General features: G+C 38.0%; 1 protein-coding gene across 1 annotated transcript in view; it reads left to right on the top strand.

Moving 5' to 3' along the window:
* LOC126267636 (cactin) overlaps positions 1–22811 on the top strand; it is a 147381-nt gene that overhangs the window by 119167 nt on the left and 5403 nt on the right. The window contains exons 8-11 of the mRNA XM_049972938.1: positions 8482–8704; positions 13637–13835; positions 20946–21100; positions 21180–21324. Of these exons, the coding sequence (XP_049828895.1) occupies positions 8482–8704; positions 13637–13835; positions 20946–21100; positions 21180–21324 (722 nt within the window). The remainder of the gene's footprint in view (positions 1–8481; positions 8705–13636; positions 13836–20945; positions 21101–21179; positions 21325–22811) is intronic.

Raw genomic sequence — 22811 nt, 5'->3', positions numbered from 1 at the left:
TGGTCGCAGTTACTTCTGTAAAATATCTGGGAGTATGTGTTCAGAACAATTTGAAGTGGAATAATCATATAAAATTAATTGTTGGTAAGGCGAGTGCCAGGTTGAGATTCTTTGGGAGAGTCTGTAGAAAATGTAATCCATCAACAAAGGAGGTGGCTTGCAAAACACTCATCCGACCTATACTTGAGTATTGCTCATGAGTGTGGGATCTGTACCAGATCGGGTTGACGGAGGAGATAGAGAAGATCCAAAGAAGAGCGGCGCGTTTCGTCACAGGGTTATTTGGTAAGCGTGATAGCGTTGCGGAGATGTTTAGCAAACTCAAGCGGCTCTGCATCGCGGTGTAGCTTGCTGTTCAGGTTTCGAGAGGGTGCATTTCTGGATTAGGTATCGAATATATTGCTTCCCCCTACTTATACCTCCCGAGGAGATCATGAATGTAAAATTAGAGAGATTCGAGTGCGCACGGAGGCTTTCTGGCAGTCATTCTTCCCGCAAACCATACGTGACTGGAACAGGAAAGGGAAGTAATGACAGTGGCACGTAAAGTGCCCTCCGCCACACACCGTTGGGTGGCTTGTGGAGTATAAATGTAGATGTAGATGGTTTGAAGCCGAGTTGAGGGTCTCAACCAAAGGCTTTGTCTTGGCTGCAGATTTCTACATGCGTTTCATTGGGTGGGGCTTGTAGGACTCCCCTTGATAGATCAGCGGTGCACTACACAAAAGAAGCAGCTACTGGAGTAGCAGAGAACTTCTGGAGTGCAAATGGGGATTTATTGGGCTAGATAGTAGTTTAAGGTACTGTGATGAAGACTTGCCAGTCAATACGCAAAAAGAGGAAGTCAGACCATGTTCAGAACAAAGACACTTTTGCCTGTTAAAATTTTATCAGTAAATCATCAAACTATTTGTAAAAAAGTTCCCGGATTTGCTGCCTTTCAGGAAAGTTCTAGCACTCAAGTTATTCTTACTGTGCGAGGTGGTGCAATGGTTAGCACACTGAACTCACATTCAGGACTACGACAGTTCAAACCCACGTCCAGCCATCCCAATTCAGGTTTTTCATGATTTAGCTAAACTACTTCAGGCAAATGTGAACATGGTTCCTTTGAAAGGGCACAGTCAACTTCCTTCCCCATCCTTCTCTAATCTGATAGGCCAATGACCCCACTGTTTAGTCCCCCCCCCCCCCCTCCCCCCAAATCAACCAACCAACTAACCAAATTATTCTTGGGAGTGAGAGCTGGTTGAAAGCTGAAGTAGAAAGCTCTGAGCCATTTAGCAAGCTTTGGAATGTATATCAGAAAGACAGATTAGACACCATAGCAGGGTGAGTGTTCATTGCAGTTGACAAAAATATTCTCTCTGTCAAATTCAGCACTGAGTGAGGGAGTGAAGTTCCCTGGTCATGTGCAACAGGTATAGGTGAAACCAAGTTAACTGTTGGGTGTTTTTACCGAGCAGCACATTCTACTGTGACATTTCTAGATTCATTATAAGAAAGTTTGCGGTTAGTGGCAAGTAAATACCCAGATCTTGCAACATTAGTTGGATGTGACTTTAACCTAGTGAGTACAGTCTGGGCCATCTGTCTTGCGAAGTGGTTTTGAACACATTTTCTGAAAACTGTCTCGAGCAGCTAGTTCCACAGCCCTCATGGAATGGAGATATCTTAGATCACTTAGCTACAAATAGACCAGCCCTTATCGACAGCATCAGTATAGAAATGAGAATTTGTGAACATGATTGTGATGTCATTATAACAACTATGGTTGTGAAAGTTAATTACTGTTTCAAGAAGGCTAGGAGAGTGTTTCTGCCAGAAAGAGCATATAAGTAGTTGCTAGCATCTCAATTACACACTAAATTTATGTCACTTATTTCTAGGAAGATGAACGTGAAGAAATTATGGGCAAAGTTTAAACAGATTGTAAATCATGGTGTGGAGAACTATATGCCTAATATGTGGATGAAGGATTAAAAGGACCCACCATGGTGTAACAACAAAGTTCAGAAAATTCTGAGGAAGCAAAGGCCATTACACCCTCGAGTCAAAAAAGAACATGTAAATGACAACAGGCAAAGGTTATTAGAATTACATACATATGTAAAATGATCAATGCACGAAGCATACAACAACTGTCACCATCATACATTAGCAGAAGACCAGACCAAGAACCTGAGAAAATTCTGGTTGCGCGTAAAATCTTTAATTTAAGGTTTCCAGTCCATCACTCATTGACTAGTCTTGGTGTGTAAATTAAAGATAACAAAAAAAAAAAGGCCAAAATTTTAAATTTCGCATTTAAGAAATCATTCACAAAGGAGAATCATACAGTCATACTGTCTTTTGACCATCGAACATACCCTTGCGTGGGCAACGTTGTAATAAGCATTTCTGCCATAAAGAAACAACTGAAAAATTTGAAAACAAATAGTTTGAAGGTCCAGATGGAATCCCAATGCGATTTTACAAAGCGTACTCTGTGGAAATCATGGGCAATTGCTTTGACTTGGGGCCCATTTTGTGGAAGTAGAGATCCACTCTCTTGAAAATGATTACATTCGTTAGTTAACCTTGCATTTTAGAAAAGGTAGAAATTGTACCATAGAAATCGATAAACATAAATAAAACAATTGTAGTTTTATTTGCTTTATTTATATTGCTAATTTAATATCATCTACATCTGCAAGTACATGTAATTTTAGAACCAATTTAATGATACAAGTTTATCCTATCATACTTTTGTATATTTTTTTGAAATCAGGACTATGATTGCTTGTTGAGATTTTCATCACAGCCTGAAAGTTAATGTCTGTCAAAGAGCATCAATATTTACTCTTGTTGATAATCAAGCTAAGAAAACTTTGCTGCCAAATATTTTTAGACCCAAAATGGAGAACATTTCCCCCAGCAAATTTCTCCATACTTGGACTTTTTCAGCTGACAAAAATTTGCTTAAGTTAACTAATGTCACAGAATGAAACATTCTTTTCACAGTGTGATCTGACTGCATGTTGATAAGTTCAAGCTGCAGCTCCTTAGATGCTGTGTCAATTTAAGCAGTGATAGAATGACTCAATTTTCCTAAGTCCAGAAATATTCTTGTGAACTCTTCCTCCAAACTCTGCAGATGGTCCCTGATCTTAGCAGGAACAGTTTCAGGCACTTTGTTTTCCCAATATAAGAAAATGATGAAAATTGCCTTCACCTGCTTGCCTTACACACACAGCCAATTTTGCTTTGAATTATTTTACATGCATCCACATTTTGTGACCAAACAACCAATTTCCCTGCAATGTTACAGTCAGTTTCTCAAATATCACTGCTGCAAACATCATCTCATACCTCCACTCCTCACATGCTATTTTTGTAACAAAGTCATGAAATATCTCCTTCAAGTGCGCAAATAAGATGATTTCATTCTACAGTGCCCACACTCTTTTTAACACTTTGCCCAGGTTTAACCACCTCACACCATTGTGGTAAAATATGTTTTCACACTCTGCCCCCATTTCCTCAAGCAGAGATTTGAGCTGTCAATGGTGGAGTGCACTTGCCCTGTTCACAACCCCGACAACAGGAGTTGTCCAGGAGTCCGTTGCAGCTTTACAAATGCTCCCCTGATGCAAAATGCAACAAAAAGACAAGATAACATGGTCTGTGCCTTGTGCTTGGAGCACATTTTTTAAATGCTCTACCATGTCTACATTTTCCCCACTGAAAGCTGGGGCACCATCTGGTGCAATACTTACCATTTTGTTCCGGGAAAGCCATCTTTGTTTACACAATTCACAGTGTGCTTTAGGGTAAGTAGTTCTACTCTGATGATGAAATTTTCATTAATACAATATCTAAAAATGAGTAACTCTGCAGCATCTTCATTATCAATGCTTCCATCCACAATGAAGGGAACCAAACAAAATCTTTGCTTGCAGTCTTCAGCTTTTATGTGGGTTCACACTACACTTCTACTTTGCAATAAAATGCTTTCAAATTTGCTTCTAACAGCAGGACACGATATGCTTGGATACATTAACATACTCTGCCAAATAAATTCATAATTCAGGAAAGGCTTGTAGCATTTGGCAAGATTATAGGTTAACCTGAAACTTGCTTCTGTAGTGTTATTTTGAAGTGTTGATTGCTTTGTCAATAATGGTTGCTTTGTCAATAATGGTTGTTGCTTCTTCTGTCTTTTCTCATACTCCTCGGCTTTTATTTTGCGTTCTTCCTTGGAAAGTTTGGAGCTAGAGCCCCCTAGTTTCATTTCTGTACATCGTTGTGGACTATACCCCTTGAACTCGGTTACTGTTTCATGACACAATAAACACTCTGTTTTATTCCCTGTATCAACAAAGAAATGTGTGTGTATCCATTCTTCATTAAACACATGACATTCGTCACTAATTTTACATTTTTGTGATGGGTTCATAATTCCACAAAAGTTGGAAATTTATGTATTTACTGTTTCAAAGACAAAATGGAAATAAACCAGATCAACTGAAAAAGCACTGCACTTCATATTATTCAAGCAAACTATGTTGATACTCAGTATGGTGGCTGATATGAGCACTGAGTGTCAACTTGGTTTGCATGAATAGTATCTATGCTGAGCAAGCATAGTCACATGGCAATCTTGGAGGAAATCTTCGGTCACACACGATAAGGAAATCTCAGTCCAAGGCGGGTTTTTATTATTGTCTTGGCAGACCAGACAAAAGCCATTACTTGACCTTTTGAGGGAAGCTTTTTCCCCACACCTGCTTTACAGTATTGACCCCTTCTTGCCCAGTGCAAAGTCCCAAGTGAATGGAAAAAAGAGCAAGTGATCCTGTATATAAGAAGGGTAAAAGAATGAACCCACAAAATCACATACCAGTCTCTCTAACATTGGTTTGCTGCAGAATCCTTGATGGTATTCTCAGTTTGAATATAGTGAATTTACTTGTGACTGTAAAGGTTATGTCCATGAATCATCATGGTTTTAGAAAGCTTTGTTCGTGTGGAACTCAGCTTGTCCTTTTCTCACATCATATAGTGCAGCCAGATTCTGTATTTCTAGATTTCTGGAAAGCATTTAACATGGTGCCCCATTGCAGACTGTTGAGTAAGGTATAAGCAGATGATATAGGTTCCCAAATATTTGAATGGCTTGAAGACCACTTAAGTAATAGAACCTAATATGTTGTCCTTGATGGTGAGTGTTCGTCAGAGGCAAGGGTATTGTCAAGAGTGCCCCAGTGAAGTGTGATAGGACTGTTACTATTTTCTGTATTCATAAATGATCTGGCAGACAGGGTGAGGAGCAATCTGTGTTTGTTTGCTGAAGATGCTGCAGTGTATGATAAGGAGTTGAAGTTGAGTGACTGAAGAAGGGACAAGATGACTAAGACAAAATCTTTAGTTGGTGTTATGTGTGGCAGCTTGCTCTAAATGTATAAAATTGTAATTTAATGTGGATGAGTAGACTTAGAGAAAGCTTTTGACAATGTTGACTGGAATACACTCTTTCAAATTCTAAAGGTGGCAGGGGTAAAATACAGGGAGCGAAAGGCTATTTATAATTTGTACAGAAACCAGATGGCAGTCATAAGAGTCGAGGGGCATGAAAGGGAAGCAGTGGTTGGGAAGGGAGTGAGACAGGGTTGTAGCCTCTCCCCGATGTTATTCAATCTGTATATTGAGCAAGCAGTAAAGGAAACAAAAGAAAAATTTGGAGTAGGTATTAAAATTCATGGAGAAGAAATAAAAACTTTGAGGTTCGCCGATGACATTGTAATTCTGTCAGAGACGGCAAAGGACTTGGAAGAGCAGTTGAACGGAATGGACAGTGTCTTGAAAGGAGGATATAAGATGAACATTAACAAAAGCAAAACGAGGATAATGGAATGTAGTCAAATTAAATCGGGTGATGCTGAGGGAATTAGATTAGGAAATGAGACAATTAAAGTAGTAAAGGAGTTTTGCTATTTAGGAAGTAAAATAACTGATGATGGTCGAAGTAGAGAGGATATAAAATGTAGACTGGCAATGGCAAGGAAAGCGTTTCTGAAGAAGAGAAATTTGTTAACATCGAATATAGATTTATGTATCAGGAAGTCGTTTCTGAAAGTATTTGTTTGGAGTGTAGCCATGTATGGAAGTGAAACATGGACGATAACTAGTTCGGACAAGAAGAGAATAGAAGCTTTCGAAATGTGGTGCTACAGAAGAATACTGAAGATAAGGTGGATAGAGCACGTAACTAATGAGGAGGTATTGAATAGGATTGGGGAGAAGAGAAGTTTGTGGCACAACTTGACTAGAAGAAGGGATCGGTTGGTAGGACATGTTTTGAGGCATCAAGGGATCACAAATTTAGTATTGGAGGGCAGCGTGGAGGGTAAAAATCGTAGAGGGAGACCGAGAGATGAGTACACTAAGCAGATTCAGAAGGATGTAGGTTGCAGTAGGTACTGGGAGATGAAGCAGCTTGCACAGGATAGAGTAGCATGGAGAGCTGCATCAAACCAGTCTCAGGACTGAAGACAACAACAACGAGTAGAAAGAAGAAACCCATAATATTTGGATACAGCATTAGGATCATGAAGATAAAGCACAAGAAATTAGGGCTCTTGCAGAGGGATGTAGACAGTCTTTTTCCCTCACTCTGTTTATGGGTGGAACAGGAAAGGAAATGACTAATAGTAGCAGTAGTATAGGGTACCTTCTGCCATGCATCATACAGTGACTTGTGAAGTAAGTTTGTAGATGTAGTTGCAGATGTAGAGTTTGGTTTTTGGGAGGTTTCACACAATCACCTGGGTAGGTACTGTACCTGGATTATAGTTTATGTAAAAAATCCAGAAACATAGCTTTCAAAATACGTTTATCAACTTTAAACAAAATTGAGAGATGAAAATAACACAGTACATTGATTAAAATGATTAGTTGCGAAGCTTTGTAAGTAAAGGAAGCATTACAAATGAGGTCAATGTTGAATAAATGTTTAGCAGTTTATGTCCTCTTCCACCTCTCTGAGGAGTATTAACCAACGGTATTTTTTGCTGATTGCTTTTGTTGATAGCCAAGACAATTTTCTCAGTCATTCTGAATTTTTTTCCTCTTTTCCTATTTCAGATTTTTTTGCATTCCATGACTACAAAACATTATTGATATATGAATAAAAATATATTTCCTGAATATTTATAGTAAGGAAAGTTCTGGCAGAATGTTAATAATTTAAGAGTAGAGTAGATCAATCACTGAGTAGCTGAAGGGTTGAGTTGTCAACAAGCACACACAAAAGAGAATGAAAACTTGTTGGCTTTTGGAAAATTTTTTGTAACAAACTGGAGTGTATTCACACACACACACACACACACACACACACACACACACACACACACTCTGTGCCAGCTAAGCCCTCAATGCCGGGATATTCAAGTTCAGCAGGTGGATTATTGTGGTGTGGGGTATTGTGTCAGATGGAGTGGAATATTTTCTAGCCGTATATTCAAACTCACTTTGTGTACTAAACTTATGCAAAGGAGGATGTAATTTCAGTTCATTAATTAAAAAATGTGATGAGAATAATAATATTGGCAATAATCAAATATACTTACCGTCTAAGTATCAAAGTACTTACAATTAAAAAAATAAAAATTAAATTAAAAAAAACATTGAGTAGATAACTGTCACTCCTATATTTTGTATATTCCCTGTCAGCTTTAATTCATTGTGCACAGCACCTTCTGAACTACATTCAATCAGTTAAATAAATATTCCAAATATATAATCTTGCCCACTCTTGGATAAATTTCTGTAGATACCTGTGTTAAAGCAGATACATTTCTAATGAATCTATGGCTACTAACAAATCTTTTCCTGTAAATTGGTATTTTCTTTACATTCAATTACTCTGAATGGGTGGCCAGAATCCGAATTGGAAAATCTGTAGGACAGATAAAACATTTGTAGTGACAAGCTCATCATGTACTTGAAACTAAGATTTTAGCTTCGTATGATAAAATGACCAACTGGTTTAGATATAAGACATCATTGTTTTATGCAACTAATGTAATGACATAGCATGAAATAATGACAAGAAAATATAAAGAAAAATTATTTAATACTGTACTTTGTTTTTTGAAAGAAGCTGTCATGAGCACTTTATTTCTTACAGGAGTTGCTGACACGAGTTATCTTCATAAGTATTCTTTAGCAGTACTTCCCCACAAGCTAGTGCAGCATACAAATTGATGGATGTTAAATTAATTGGCACTCAAAGAATGTTCATGTGTTTGGCTTCTTATCATTTTCTTATTGAGTGTTCTTTACGTTAAAGAAAAAAATCTTTTTCCTGGCAGTGATTATTATTGCAGATATATTTCATGTTTTTAAACATAAAATTTTGCTGTCAAAAGGAATAGAAACCTAAGTTTCTAATTAATTCATTTGCATTCATTGAGGTATTAAAGTATGCTGTACTTTCAGCACATATGGCAAGAGCAAGGTTACGTGACAGGCATCAGGAAAATCTGCGACGCAAACTCGAAGTACTAAAAGCTGAACAAGGTGTTGCTGCAGGTGCATCTACAGAAGATGATACACAGGGATCAGTGACGATCAAGGAGGAACCTGGGACAGATGGCCACAGCCACAGTGATGTCAACAGTGCACAAGACTCTCAAGCCAGTGATGAGGAAGTAGATGATGGGTATGTGCATTTACAAATGCCTGCAATGATGACATCCATCTTTATGATAATATTTACTGCACAAGAGCACACATAGGATCTGAGCTGAAGTGAAGGAGACTCAAATTAATTTTGTGATGTATGGTGATATAGATTTCAGATTCCAAGACAAATGGTTCTGGATACACTATTAGTCAGTATCTCCTATACTTCTATAATTATATAAACTGATATCACTGTCTGTATGGTGGGACATAATGTGAATTCAGTTTTTGAAGATTATTTTTTTTCAGGGAATGGGATTTGCTGGGTGTGGCTGCTGGCCTCCACTTTTTCCATGAAAGAGTAGGATGATTTAGAATTCCTTTTGTTCATCATTCATGAGGGAATCTTAGATCTAATGAATCAGATACAGTCTGTGAATCTGAAATAAAGACTAGTTGAACAGTTATGGCTTGTGTGTATATGAATCGAGCTGAGAGAGAAAGCTGTGAAGTTAATCATATGGTGTGTAATTTTCCTTTTTATCGTTGTGTGCTATAATCATCATCAACGGAAACATCATAACTATTCAATTTCTTCTTTCCCACTAAATCCTCTTTATAGACAATGGTAAAATATGGCAGATATCCTCTTTTAAAAAGGAGCACAGACAAACAGTTTTGACAAAAAAGAAACATTCATTTGGCAGTAATCAGTTTCGATCAGTTTATGACCATCTTCAGACCTCGTACTGAAATATGAACGTAGAACGGATTTAGACAGATGTGTGAAAATAGTAGTGACATGTGAAATACATCATATATAACAAATAATAAGAGAAGAAATTATACCTACTGTGGTAGGTAGTGGAGGTGAACAGAGCATGTGTTATCACCGTCTACCATCAAAGGTATAATATTTTCATATTATATTTGTTATATTGAAATATTTTATATGTCACTACTATTTTCAGACATCTCTCTAAATCCATTCTGTGTTCATATTTCAGTGCAGGGTCTTAGTATTGTCAAAAGCTAACTGAAAGTGGTTACCACAAAATAAATATTTTTACATCGAGACTCTCTGTGTTCATTTTTAAAATACTTTCACCAGATTACTGTTCTCCACGAAAAATGTTCACACGAAAAAAATTACAGCTAGCCTCTAGTTCAGAGTCTTCGCTATATGCCAGTAAACTGTACAGCATCTCTTGCAGACACATTCAAATGTCTTCAATTAAATTTTGACTCCTCTCATGTTTTTAGTCTCTCTCCTGCCTTCCCTCCACCTCCTTGTCCCTCCCTGCTTCCCCCTGCACACCCTGCCAAGTGGAAGGGATGACCAATCTCCGAAGTTATCAGTGCCAACGGCTGTGCTGCAGTGGCAACACCAGTTCCCGTCAGGTCATTGAAGTTAAGTGCTGTCTGGCTTGGCTAGCACTTGAATGGGTAATTGTTCAGGTCTGCCAAGTGCTGTTGGCAAGTGGGGTGCACTCAGCCCTCATGAGGCCAGTTGAGGAGCTATTCGATTGAGAAGCAGTGGTTCCAGTCACAAAAGCTGTTAACGGCCAGGAGAGCAGGTGCCGACCACATACCCCTCCATATCCGCAACCAATGATGCCTGTCAGCTAAGGATAACATGGTGGACGGTTGATACCTTCAGATCTTCCGAAACCTGTTTGGATGGAGTTAGTTTTTTTTAGAAGTTATTAATAGTGCAAATTAATAACCCACAAGTGAGGTAGCATAAATTATGTCCCTCCATTTTTGCTGTAGGAGAGAGCAGGATTCCACACAGAATTTGAGCAAAAATCTTCATTTCTATTTATAATGTCACTTTCTGATTTTATTTCTACTGTTTTGTTAATAACACTGTTCGAATAGCTTGGGGTACATGGTAGAACCTCCATGTTATATTCCTAAGGTTGACTGGTGCCAAAGCAAGGGTCTGCAATAACAGTTTTGCTTGGCTATTCTAAGTGTATGTGACGCTTATGCTCGGTACACTGGTCCTCCATGGTCTAGATGGTGTGGCCAATATACGGTGTGCCACAACTACAAGAAATAGGGTGGAGACTCACATTATGCAAACCAAGATCATCCTTTCTAATCGTGAAAGAACCCTAATCTTAGACGATTGTTGAAAAGCACGTCACATCATATGACCACTCCTGTTAGAAATACTTCCTGCATAAGGCAGAAAGGCAAAGACTTTGGTATCACTTCATTGTTATTATCATCACCACTCACCCGGCGCATGGTTCATCAATAGTGCAATGCACATCTGGTGCGTAATTCACCATAACCATTGTGACAAAAGGTGACCTCAAGATGTTCTAATTCAGCTGATAGACTATCAGCATCTGAGATTACATGGGCCCTGCGAACCAAGAAATGAAGTACCCTTTCACTCTGAGCTGGATGGTGAAAAGTATCAGTCTGTAGATACGAGTCAGTGTGGGTGAGATTCCTATAAACAACGTTACCCAAAGTAGCCGTAATCTGCCCTTCATTCCCTCCAAACCTGTTGGCTGCACCTAGCAGCCCTGTCCCATCCCCACCACATCCCTGCATGCTCCCACAAGCAGTACTCCCATTCCCCCACCCCTACCCTGCTATCCTTCACCCTACTTCCCATACCAGACTCCAACATACCAAATTACTCCTCCTATAAGGTGCAGCTGAGGCTATCCTTTTTGTAATATTGTTCTTATGACTAACCTGTTTTCCTCCTCAGTCAGGCCAGATTCTATTGGTAGTTTGATAGTAGCTTACTCCCCAGCATTGTCTGTAATGGTAGCTGAGAATGATTCTTCAGCAGTTGGCCTTCCTATACTGGTTCGTCTGCCCCTACACACATACCTTTAGGGATGAGTTGTGGCAGCCCATGACCATTAGTGATCCAAAAGTTCTCTGACTCCTTACAGTGCTTACGATCATTTCTGGCATGTAGATTGTCTTTGTGAGCCTGAGGAGCTATTTGCAGTCAACAAAAGATTCACAGTTTAACTGTGCATATTGGCTGACAGGTGGAATTCTTCTTGTTCATCATTGTAGGATAACAATGTCTTCAGAGGCAAACAACATCCCGCAGCACTTGTTGTTATGTGTGTTTTTTGTAATGGCTTTGCTGATATGGAACCCTGATTTTTTACTATCTACAATCACTTGTGGTGCCTGCAACCAGTCCCATCCGAGAATAAGGATGTGGCTACAGTCTGTTGAAACAACAAATTTGTAGTGCTGTGTTCTTTCATTGATGTTTATTCTTGCAATACATGTTCCTGTTGGTTGGACATATTTCCCATCTGCAACCATCAGCACCATCGCTTTAGTATCATGGAACATAGTCTTCTCTAGCTGGTAATGATAAGAATTTGACATTACAGAAAAATAAGTCCCTGAGTTGTCTTACTCTTGGACTGTGTGGCCATTCTTGAAATTACCTGCCCTCTTGGTAACGGTTGTCTGTGGAGGATTTTCATCTTTGGCAGCCTCATTTCCACTGATGGTCACCTAGTTCAGGTTTACAGAGTTTGGCAGCTAGACGAGCAGGTGGCATTTCTGTGCAGGGATGGGGAATGGTTAGAGCATGTTGGGGAGTGACCTCACCTAGGATATAGCCATGAACTTCAACTCATGGGATGATTGTAATCAATGGCAGATGAATGGCTCGAATAGGACTGTTGTTATGGTAGATGGGGTTGTGGCACAATAGTTGTCGAACACTCGTCTTCTTGCTCCACAGTAGTGCAAAACGTATCCAGGACACCCACAGTGAAAACAGAATGGTGTGTTGTCCTCAGTCTTTGAAATGTCTTTTCTTTAGTAGGGAGACCTGCCTGGTGAAGGAGATGGTTGTTCTTGTGTTTGATGGTTGCAGCAGAAATCCCAGTTGCCCAAGTCCATTCTTCATGGCACATTCAACTGATAACAGAGACTGATGCCAAAGACTGACACACCTCTTTCTCAACAATCTCTACTACTTCCTGACGTATTGGGTTGACATTCAAGGCTGCTGCTACTTGTGTACTCGGCCCAACATTTCTGAGTGCAGTACAGTGCTGTATCTCTTCTCATACCATCTGGAATCCAAGAGAAGCGAGTTCATGGTGTTCAGAAGAACAGCTGCCCTGGGGGATCACATTCAGAAGTCAGTTATACCTCTTTGTCCAACTCTGTTCTGTTTTATTTCCTCAATCCTCTGGTGCCAGTTGAAGAGTTCCTCTGCTGTGATATCCTTTACCAGATGAGCTTGGTACATGTCTTCTGTGACTCCTTTCATCAAGTGGAGATTTTGTCTACTTCTGTCATGTTGGGATTCATGATGTGGTATAGGGCCAAAACATTCTGTATGTGTGACTGTGTTATTTCTCCATGAGGTTTGGCTCTGTTCTTCAGTTGTACCTCCGCTAGACAGACTTGCTGCTGATCATCATCAAATGTTTTGTTTAGTTTGATCTGGAATTTGTCTCAGCTATCACACTATTCATTGACCTTGAACCATTGCTGGTCTGTGCCGTCCAAGTAAAAGTAAACTTTTGCCAAATGCCGTCATGTCATCCCACCTGTTATACGTAGGACTCAGATGAAACCTTTCAGCCATTTCATTTGGTCTTGACCAGCATCTCTGGAGAACACTGATGGATGCTTGAAAAGATATTTCAATCATCTTCCAGAAGTGGTAGACACAAAGTAATAAATAATTGGTCATTTTGACATGGTGACCTGTAGCACACCAGACTGTTATGGTAACCACAACACCTCACTGGATGGCATTAAAATTACAGCAGTATTGTCACATTCTATTTTATACTAGGAATTTGAATATATTTTCTGTTCAAGAAGCAAACCATTAAATAAATGTTTTTGTGTTTTTATTAAATAATTGTAAACATTAATAACATTAAAATATATGTTCAGTTACATGAATACCTTATGTTATATTCATTATTTTACTTATGTTTTTTAGAGCAAAAGAAGCTTCGGAACAAGCAGCTTGTGCAATGCTTTCGGAGAGTTTTGCTGATTACGAATCAGGAGGGTACAGTCCACAGTATCTGAGTCAGTCCCAGCTCGACCCTGGAACACTTGTAACAACTGAGGAAGATGACTTGCAACGATTAATGTTTGCAAGAATGCAAGTACAAGGCACAGGAAGTAGAATAGAGGTGAGAATCAAAATACGTTACTGAGTTATAAAAGTAAGAACATAATGTATGGTTATGTGTTGTTCACATGCTGATAGCTGTAAAAAACATTATTCCTTTTCCTATACAACCTTCACTACTTTTAGCTGATCATTTTCCAACTTTCCATTCCTATTTCCTTATTTCTCAAATTATCGTTAATTAATGCAGAACCGAGACTGCTCAAACACAGGGCTACAGTAGAAACCACAATTTAGTGGTAGAGCTCTGAACTTGTTAACACAACAGCAATGCAGTACAGTTTCATTTATTTTTTATCATATGTCTATGAACAATTTCTATCTGTCACACAGGGACTTCAGTTGACTGACAGTAATTTCTAAACAGGTAGCAGCATTGAGTGTTTTCCAAATCGCAGCACAAGTTTCATCTATGTTACATTTATCTCATTCTCGATAGTTTTCTGTCACCAAATCCTTACTACAGTAATCTTCTGCAACTAATACATAGAAAGGACATCTCTCAGTTCTTTGCATTTTTAGTCTTTGCCAGAAGAGCAGGTTGATTAAAACATTTTACAGACCCTCACATTATTAATCATCAATTTGTAATACTCAGCTGAATGTCTGAACCATTGAAGTCATGGCACCGGTAGATTTATAGAAAGAGAAAGGAGACATGTTCTCACACTGGCATAGAGATGATGTTTACACAATTGAAATCTTGTTTTTTTTCTTCTTTTTTTAAAAAAAGAAATGTTATATTATTTAAGTGGTAAAGGTAACAACTCACTAAGTAGCTGAGGTGCTGAGTTTTCAGTAGGCACATATGTAACACCGAGAACTTTGCTAGCTTTCAGGTGAATCTTTCTTCAGGTGTAGAATGTACACACACACACACACACACACACACACACACACACACACATACACACACACACACACACTGCGCCTAGTTTTGTCCTGGCGACTGACTACATCTGGAGGAGAGGGGGAAGGGTGTGTGTGTGTGTGTGTGTGTGTGTGTGTGTATTCAATTTATGAAGGAGGTAAAAGCTAGCAAAGTTCTATGTGTTGTATGTATACACACTGAAAACTCAGCACTTCAAAACCATTCAGTGAGTTGTTACTTTTACTCTTTAAACTACTTATGGTTCAACAAGGACTTGTAATGTATATCAAGTGTGAGCAGTATTTAAAGTAGTCATGTGTGCCTTTTTTTTCACAAGGACAAACTGATGTAAAAAGAAGTCATATTGGAATTGTTCCTTTTTCCCCAATCAGTTGATTGGGTGTAATAGTTAAAGGCTGAAAAGAATGATACATTATCCAAGTGAAAATGCGAGGCAGGTTGATAGAAAAGAATGGAAAACTTCGGTAGTAAAAAATTGATATACTGACAAAATAAATAAAAATATTTCAGAGATAGACTGTAACTGAAATAAAAATATAAGAACAAAGCAAATAGGAAAGGGAAGAAAGAGAACTGTGGAAAAAAACTCAACAAAAGGAGTAGTAAAATAATGTAATGTAAGAAGATGGCAGGAGTAGAGTATCTGTTGAAGGGTTGGTTCACTTCTCCAGATTTCAGAAATAAGTTCACATGAATTAGTGCAATGCTTGAGACATTGTACTCACATTCTTAACGATGGTAGTTCTAATTCCCTTGTGGCCATTCAAATTAGGATTTTCCATCATTTCCCTAAATTTCTTAAGGCAGTTGCCACTGATTCCTTTGAATAGGTCATGACCAATTTCTTTTGCTACCCTATTCCTCAAGGAAATTGGAATGAAGTAATGCATGTACACTTGAAAGCCATGCACATTAGCAGTGTGTCATCCACGAGAGTGCACTGCAAAAGAGCAATACTGTGAACTTCCAACAGAGCCCACCACGGGCAAGTGCCTATTTAATCCCTACCACATTATGCAGACACTCATTTATCATGTTACTACTGCTTGCATACATTTGCCTTATCTCATTGTGTTCAGCTGTATGTTATGGCGATTGTCATACATGCTACAGTCTAATTAAGTTGCACTAACATTCTTGGTTGTGGTGTGTGTCCAAGTTACAACAGTAGTAACTAATGGGAAGTCATTAAGTGAGACAGAAGTGATGTGATATCTGGTGTTCCCCAAGGAATTTTTATAGGTTCTGTGCTGTTTCTAATCCATATAGATGTTTGGGAGATGATGTGACTGACTGCAGATGATGCTGTCATATAATGCCTAGTAAATTTAAGTTGTCTGTAATTGTAATCTCTAGATATTTAGTTGATTTGTTACTTTTAAATTTGTATTATCTATTGTGTAACCAGAATTTAATGGATTATTTTACTACTTTACACTTACATTGTTCAGGAGCAGTTGCCACTTTTTGTATCATACAGGTATGTTTGTAAATCATTTTGTAATTCTTATTGGTCTTCTGGTAAATTTACCATTGCCAACCCCCTACCATGCTATTCCTCCTCCTCCCCCCTCCCCCCAATGCCCCAGCCTCCCCTTACCCCACCACCCAGACAACTTATACAATCATGAGAATAAGAATCTTTATCAGCCGTTCAGTAATTTCTTATACAATGGGCTTCGTCAATAAGTTCAATTACAGTATAAAGATGGTTATAGTCTCACAACAATGTATATATAAATCATATGAAATTTAGTGTAGTACAATAGCACACATTTGGAATTTTATATATTATTAATTTTAGAATAAAAAGGAAAACATTATACAGATTTATATTAAACACGGAGTATTCATATTGATGACACTATGTCACTGTCATATCCATGTTGATAACACTATGTCATTATCCTAAGCTATTGATACAAATTTAGGTCCTACTACAGGCAGAGGTACCTTTCCCTATGTTAAAACTGCAAATCTGTCATATTACAATCTTTAAATTCATTAACTGGGTAAAATGCTTTACCTTTGAGCCATTGACCCAAAGTTGTCTTAAATTTACATTTAGATACGGTTTGTACAATTTTAGGGAGCATATTAAACAGTTCGAGGCCTACATGTTTATAACTATTATGTAATATAGTAAATATGTCTGCTTGTGTCTGTGTGTGTGTGTGTGTGTGTGTGTGTGTGTGTGTGTGTGTGTGTGTGTGTGTGTGGGCGCGCGCGCGCGCGCGAGTGTACACCTGTCCTTTTTTTTCCCCCTAAGGGAAGTCTTTCCCCTCCCGGGATTGGAATGACTCCTTACCCTCTCCCTTAAAATCCACATCCTTACGTCTTTCCCTCTCCTTCCTGAAGAAGCAACCATCGGTTGCGAAAGCTAGTAATTCTGTGTGTGTGTTTGTGTGTTTTGTTCATTGTGCCTGTCTGCCGGCGCTTTCCCTCTTGGTAAGTCCTGGAATCTTTGTTTTTAATAACTATTATGTATCTTAGACAGTCTAGAGTATGGCAGATCAATTGTGTGGTTTCGTCTTTTATTGTGGGTGTGGACAGAAGACCTAAGGGGATATTGAGCTATGTTTTCTTTTACGTGTAGTAAGCAATAATAGATGTACAAACAAGGAACTGTCATGATGTTAAGTTTTTTGAAATGTTCCCTGCATGTATCCCTAGGAGATAAACCCACTATACATCGAAGAGCTTTTTTTTGCCATCTGAAAATTGATATTGAATTGGGAGAATTTCCCCAGAGCAGAATACCATATGAAAGATGGGGGTGGATATAAGCAAAATATGAATGCAGCAGTAAGTTTTGGCTGACATTACTCCTAAGCTTATAAAGTAGGAACATAGCACGTGCAAGTTTAGAACAGACATATGTGATATGTTTATCCCAGCTGAGTTTCTGGTCAATCATCATTCCTAGCAGTTTAACGGACTTATTTTCTTTGTTTGATACCTTCAAATTAAAGAATGTTTCCTCAGTTTTTGTTTCATTTATGAATAGGGAGTTTGCACTAAACCAATGAACCGATTTTTCAAATATTATATTATTTTTTTCTCATACAGATTCAAGAGTCTGTCCAGTATTGATAAAAGTTGTATCGTCTGCATAGAGGACTGTTTTACAGGGTAAATACTGTGGCATGTCATTAACATACACTACAAACAGGAAGGACCCAAGTATGGAGCCCTGTGGCACGCCTCTTTTTATTGTTTGTGGGTTTGAGAGCTGCCCATTTACACTAACAAATTGTACTCTGTTGCTTAAGTAGGATTCTAATAATTTCAGGGCGTCCTCTTCCATACCGTAGTGTCTTAATTTCATGGTCAAAGTACTATTAGATACAGTGTCAAATGCTTTACTCAGGTCTAGGAGAGTAGCACAGGAGATTAATTTATTTTCAAAGCCATCATATATATCACTAACAATATTTTCAACTGCTTTAACTGTGGATAGTTTAGACCTGAATCCATACTGTGAGTTACTTAACAAATTATTCCTCTCAAAATAGTGATTCATTTGTTGCTGAACACAGTCTTCGATTATTTTAGATATTATTGGGATTAATGAGATAGGGCGATAGTTACTTGGATTTGATTTATCTCCTTTCTTAAATATGGGAATAGTTACTGCTATTTTCAAACAGTCAGGGAAAATCCTTTGCTGTAATATACGGTTAATGAGAGTGGTTAGAGGGGGGCAGAAGATCACTTGATATCTTCTTTAAGACAAACTTTGACAGACCATAGAAGTCCTCTGCTCTGGAACTACTTAGTTTGCCTATTGCTTTGCTAACATCATTTTCACTTACTGTTGCCCAGCAGAATTTATGGACTACATACTTATTTGAACCTAAAAGAGTTTTAGCATTAGGCATGGTGTTTAGGGGAGACAAATCTTGTTGTAAACTGAAGTTAACGAAGTGTAAGTTTAAGATATCTGGGGCTATGGGTATAGCTAGTTGAGTTGTTGGTCCATTTATTTCACTTTTAATTACTTCTCAAACAGCTTTACAGCTGTTTCTAGATTTAAGAATATAGTTATCATTCGCTCTATGTTTTGCCAAACTTATTATGATCTATAAATTTTTCTTATTCTAATGTACATCTCTTTGTACTCATTGCTGTTATGAGATCTGTCCTTAAACATAGGAAGCATAATCCTGATGCTGTTGAGGTATGGTGTAAACCAATTATTTAGTCTCTGTGGTTTATGAGCTTGGTTATTATTCTGTCTTTTTACTAATTTGGGACAACACTCATCAAATATTCTTGCAATTTCCTCTATAAATAATTTGTTTGTGTTATTCACACGCATATCTTTGTATAAGATGTCATTCCAGTTAACTGACCTTAATCTAGTTCTAAAATCTCTTATGTTGCATTCATTCATAGGTCTAACAGTTTTGTGTTGTTCATCTAGAATGCTGACTGGAACTGTAATCCATAGGCCATCATGGTCAGCTAGGCCTAACTTGACTACTCCAATTTCAACATTATTTTCATGGATATTACTTATTACATTGTCTAAGCATGCGTTATATCTTGTAGGCTTATCATTTAGACAATAGCAATCGAAAGCTCTTAGGCTATTCAAGAATTCCAGTATGATATGACTCAATACCCTGATATCCATATTAATATCACCAAAAATTAAAATTCTTTGGTATTTATATTTAGGCTTAGTTAGTAAGACTAACAGTTTTTTTTAATTTACCATAAATTCATATTCACTAGAAGATGGTGTACGATATATAGATGCAACAATAATATTATGTTTAGGTATATATACAACTGCAGCCTCAAAGATAGTGTCTATACACAGGTCTGTGACATCAATAGTAAAGTATTGTAGATTTAGTCCATTCTTAATATATATTGCAACACCCCCATGTCCAATTGTTGGTCTGCAGTAACTACTAGCTAAGGAGTAACCAAATGGAATATTGAGGTCAATTTCTGATGAATATAGCCAGTGCTCATTTACACTAAGTATACCACAGTTGGAAGTTTCTAACCAGTACTGCAATTCTTCCAACTTCTTTCTTAAAGACTGTATATTAATATGTAAGAACAGAAGACTATTTTTGCTAACCCTGGGCAGCAAAGATGAGGGTTCAGATTGTCTTCTTAAGGGCTCTTCTATACAGCTGATATCTTGAGTTGTTTGTAAGTCTACTGCTGTGTAGCTACTCGCTGTCTGGTCTTGGCAGCCAGAGACAGTGGTCGTGTGTGTGTGTGTGTGTGTGTGTGTGTGTGTGTGTGTGTGTGTGTCAAAAGAAGGCCTCTTAGCCGAAAGCTTACTTGTTTGACAGTCTTTTGTTTTGTCTATCTGCGACTCAGTATCTCCACTATATGGTGAGTAGCAGTCTATCATTTTCATAATATTGTCAATTTTAGTTGTTTTCTATCTGACATTACTTAAATTATCTGTAATAAATATTGCTTTCTGATTTAATAAATACAGTCAGTTATTAGGTCATTTATGTAATTTTAATGAACAAAAGTGTTGTGTTATCTGTTTGTTTATCTCTGGTAGAAAGTACTGTGATAAAATTGATGTATACGTTATGCACACTGTAACTCCTCGTGTCATGAATATGCAAACAAATTCAGTTACTGTTAAGATGTTCTGAATAAAGAAATTAACATATTGTGCAATTTCCCAGTTGTAACTACAGACATATATAAGCACATAAAAGGCCTACATGTAGTTGTATATAAGTTGGAAGCACATATTTGTTTTAAAATGGATGTATGTGTGTATGTTTTGCAACTCCTTCTCAACCACTACATCAATTTCAACCAAACTTGGAATGCATACCACATATTGCCTGAAAAGAAGTACTATGGGGGTAACCACCAATCTAAATCGGATGAGGGCAGCAGTGAAAATTTGCTGAGATATGAAATGGAGAAAGAGAGGGGGAGGTAGACATGGACAGAGAGAGGGAGGAGAAGGAAGAGTTGGTTAGAGAGGGGGGAAGGAGGGGACAGACAAAGAGGGGGGAAGGGGACAGACAGAGAAGGGGGGAGGAGACAGGCAGAGAGAGACATAGGAAGAGGGGATGTGTGCAGCGCACACACTCAGGTACAGGGGTGAAGCTGTGGGTATAAAGCTAGTTCAATATAAAACCTTTACCTTTTCGTGTAAAATCCATGTGAAATACTGTTGAAGTTTAGTCATAGTTTCATGAGTGGATTCTTTTCCCTTAGAATGTTATAACTGCAGAGGAGCAGGCACTGCAGCGGGAAGCGAGGAAAGGAATGACAGCAGATGAAGCTGAGTTCTCTGTGGAAAGTGCGTTGGACAGTCAGGTCTACTTATGGTCTGACAAGTATCGACCAAGAAAACCCAGATACTTCAACAGGTAAATGTGAATACTTCACTGCTTGTCATGTCTACAGTGGTACGTTTCAGTACATGTGACAAAACTGTTATATTTTCAGGGTTCACACTGGATTTGAGTGGAATAAATACAATCAGACACATTATGATATGGATAATCCTCCTCCAAAGATAGTTCAAGGATACAAATTCAACATTTTCTATCCAGATCTGATAGACAAAAGTACAACACCTGAATATTTTTTGGTGAGTATTTATCGAGTCTTTATAAGGGTAAATAAGCCTAGTGTATACAGATGTATGTTTTGTACAATTTTGGATTACATTTGGTAAATAGGGCTCATTGTGGTAGCCTCTTTCTTTCTCGCTATTCTAAGTTTTGAAATCCTGAGCTTAACATACTTTTTTAGGAACTCTAATGATAAATGTAAAAACTATATTTTATTTCAATGCAGTGTTACTACGTTTTTGGCATAAAGGAAATAGTGCACAAGATATTGCCAAAGTGCCCTGTAGAAGAGTGTATCCTGTTGATGTAATCACAGAAGTTAATAGTCAGTTTATGAAAGGCAGGCACATTTTGTTGGGCATGTAGAAGTAGAGCAGACAGACGAAAAAAATGGAAGCTTCAGGCAATTTCCGATTTTGAAGGATAGAGACACAAACAAAACCATGAAACAACCATAGCCATTTGCATGGCATCTTCAAAGCCCAATCTTTTCGTGGCCCACCTAGATGACTCATTACCATCAAAAACCCATATGTTTGCCTCAGACATGTTAGTGATATCATTATGATGAGGGCATGAAACTGAAAGACACTTTCTCGTTCCTTCACAATTTTTACATTTACTTTTTTTCACTTGGTTCTTATATGCTCAGTGACCCACCATACTAAATGATATTTTCCACCTTACTAACCATGAAAAGACACTATTCACATTAAGCCACTCAACCACCATGGACACCACTATTTTGGTAGCTACCATCACTTCCACATCAGTAACTTTTCATGCAGTTGGCTAAATACCTGATATCCATAGGAATTTCAGCTATTACTTATATATTCCAATGCAAGGCAATTTCCTTGTAGCTGTAAATTTTATTTTATTTTTTATGTTTATCCTAAATACACACATTCATTTTCAAATAGTCTCTTCCTCAGGTACCTGTTAAGTATGCTTCATGAAAATGAGACAATATTAACCTGAAAATGGTAGGAAATACATGAAATAAGAACAACAGTTACAGTACATACAGCATTCGATTTGTGGAGCATGCCAACAGCTCCATGAAGGTGAGACAATGTTGTCTTGGAGTCAACAGTATATACATGAGGTAAACATAAAAAAAAGGACAGCTGTAAAGAAACTGACTGTCATTTCAGTAAACACTAGTAAGTTTCCCCAATAAAATCTAGCAAATCACAGGTGGTACATCTGCCGTGATAAAATTTCTTCTCCCAATGCACTTTTGACCTAAAAATTTACACAGACTGTGCTATCCTACAGACCTTGCTCTCAAATATTCAGCATTGTATTAGTTCAACCAGCATATTCGTTTGTCTACCACTTTTTCAAAAGAATAAAAAACTGTTTCATATATACATTTTTGCAAAGACATTATTTCATAAGATAAAAAGCTGGGTGCCACATAGTTGATTGACACATTTTGACTTTGAATATTGTGCATGTACATTATTATGTGTTATGCAGCAGAGGGGCAAAGAGTAAA

The sequence above is a fragment of the Schistocerca gregaria genome, chromosome 4 (assembly GCF_023897955.1).
Source record: "Schistocerca gregaria isolate iqSchGreg1 chromosome 4, iqSchGreg1.2, whole genome shotgun sequence".
In the NCBI taxonomy this organism is placed as follows: Eukaryota; Metazoa; Arthropoda; class Insecta; order Orthoptera; family Acrididae; genus Schistocerca; species Schistocerca gregaria.
This window is presented reverse-complemented; position numbering and strand designations above follow the sequence as displayed.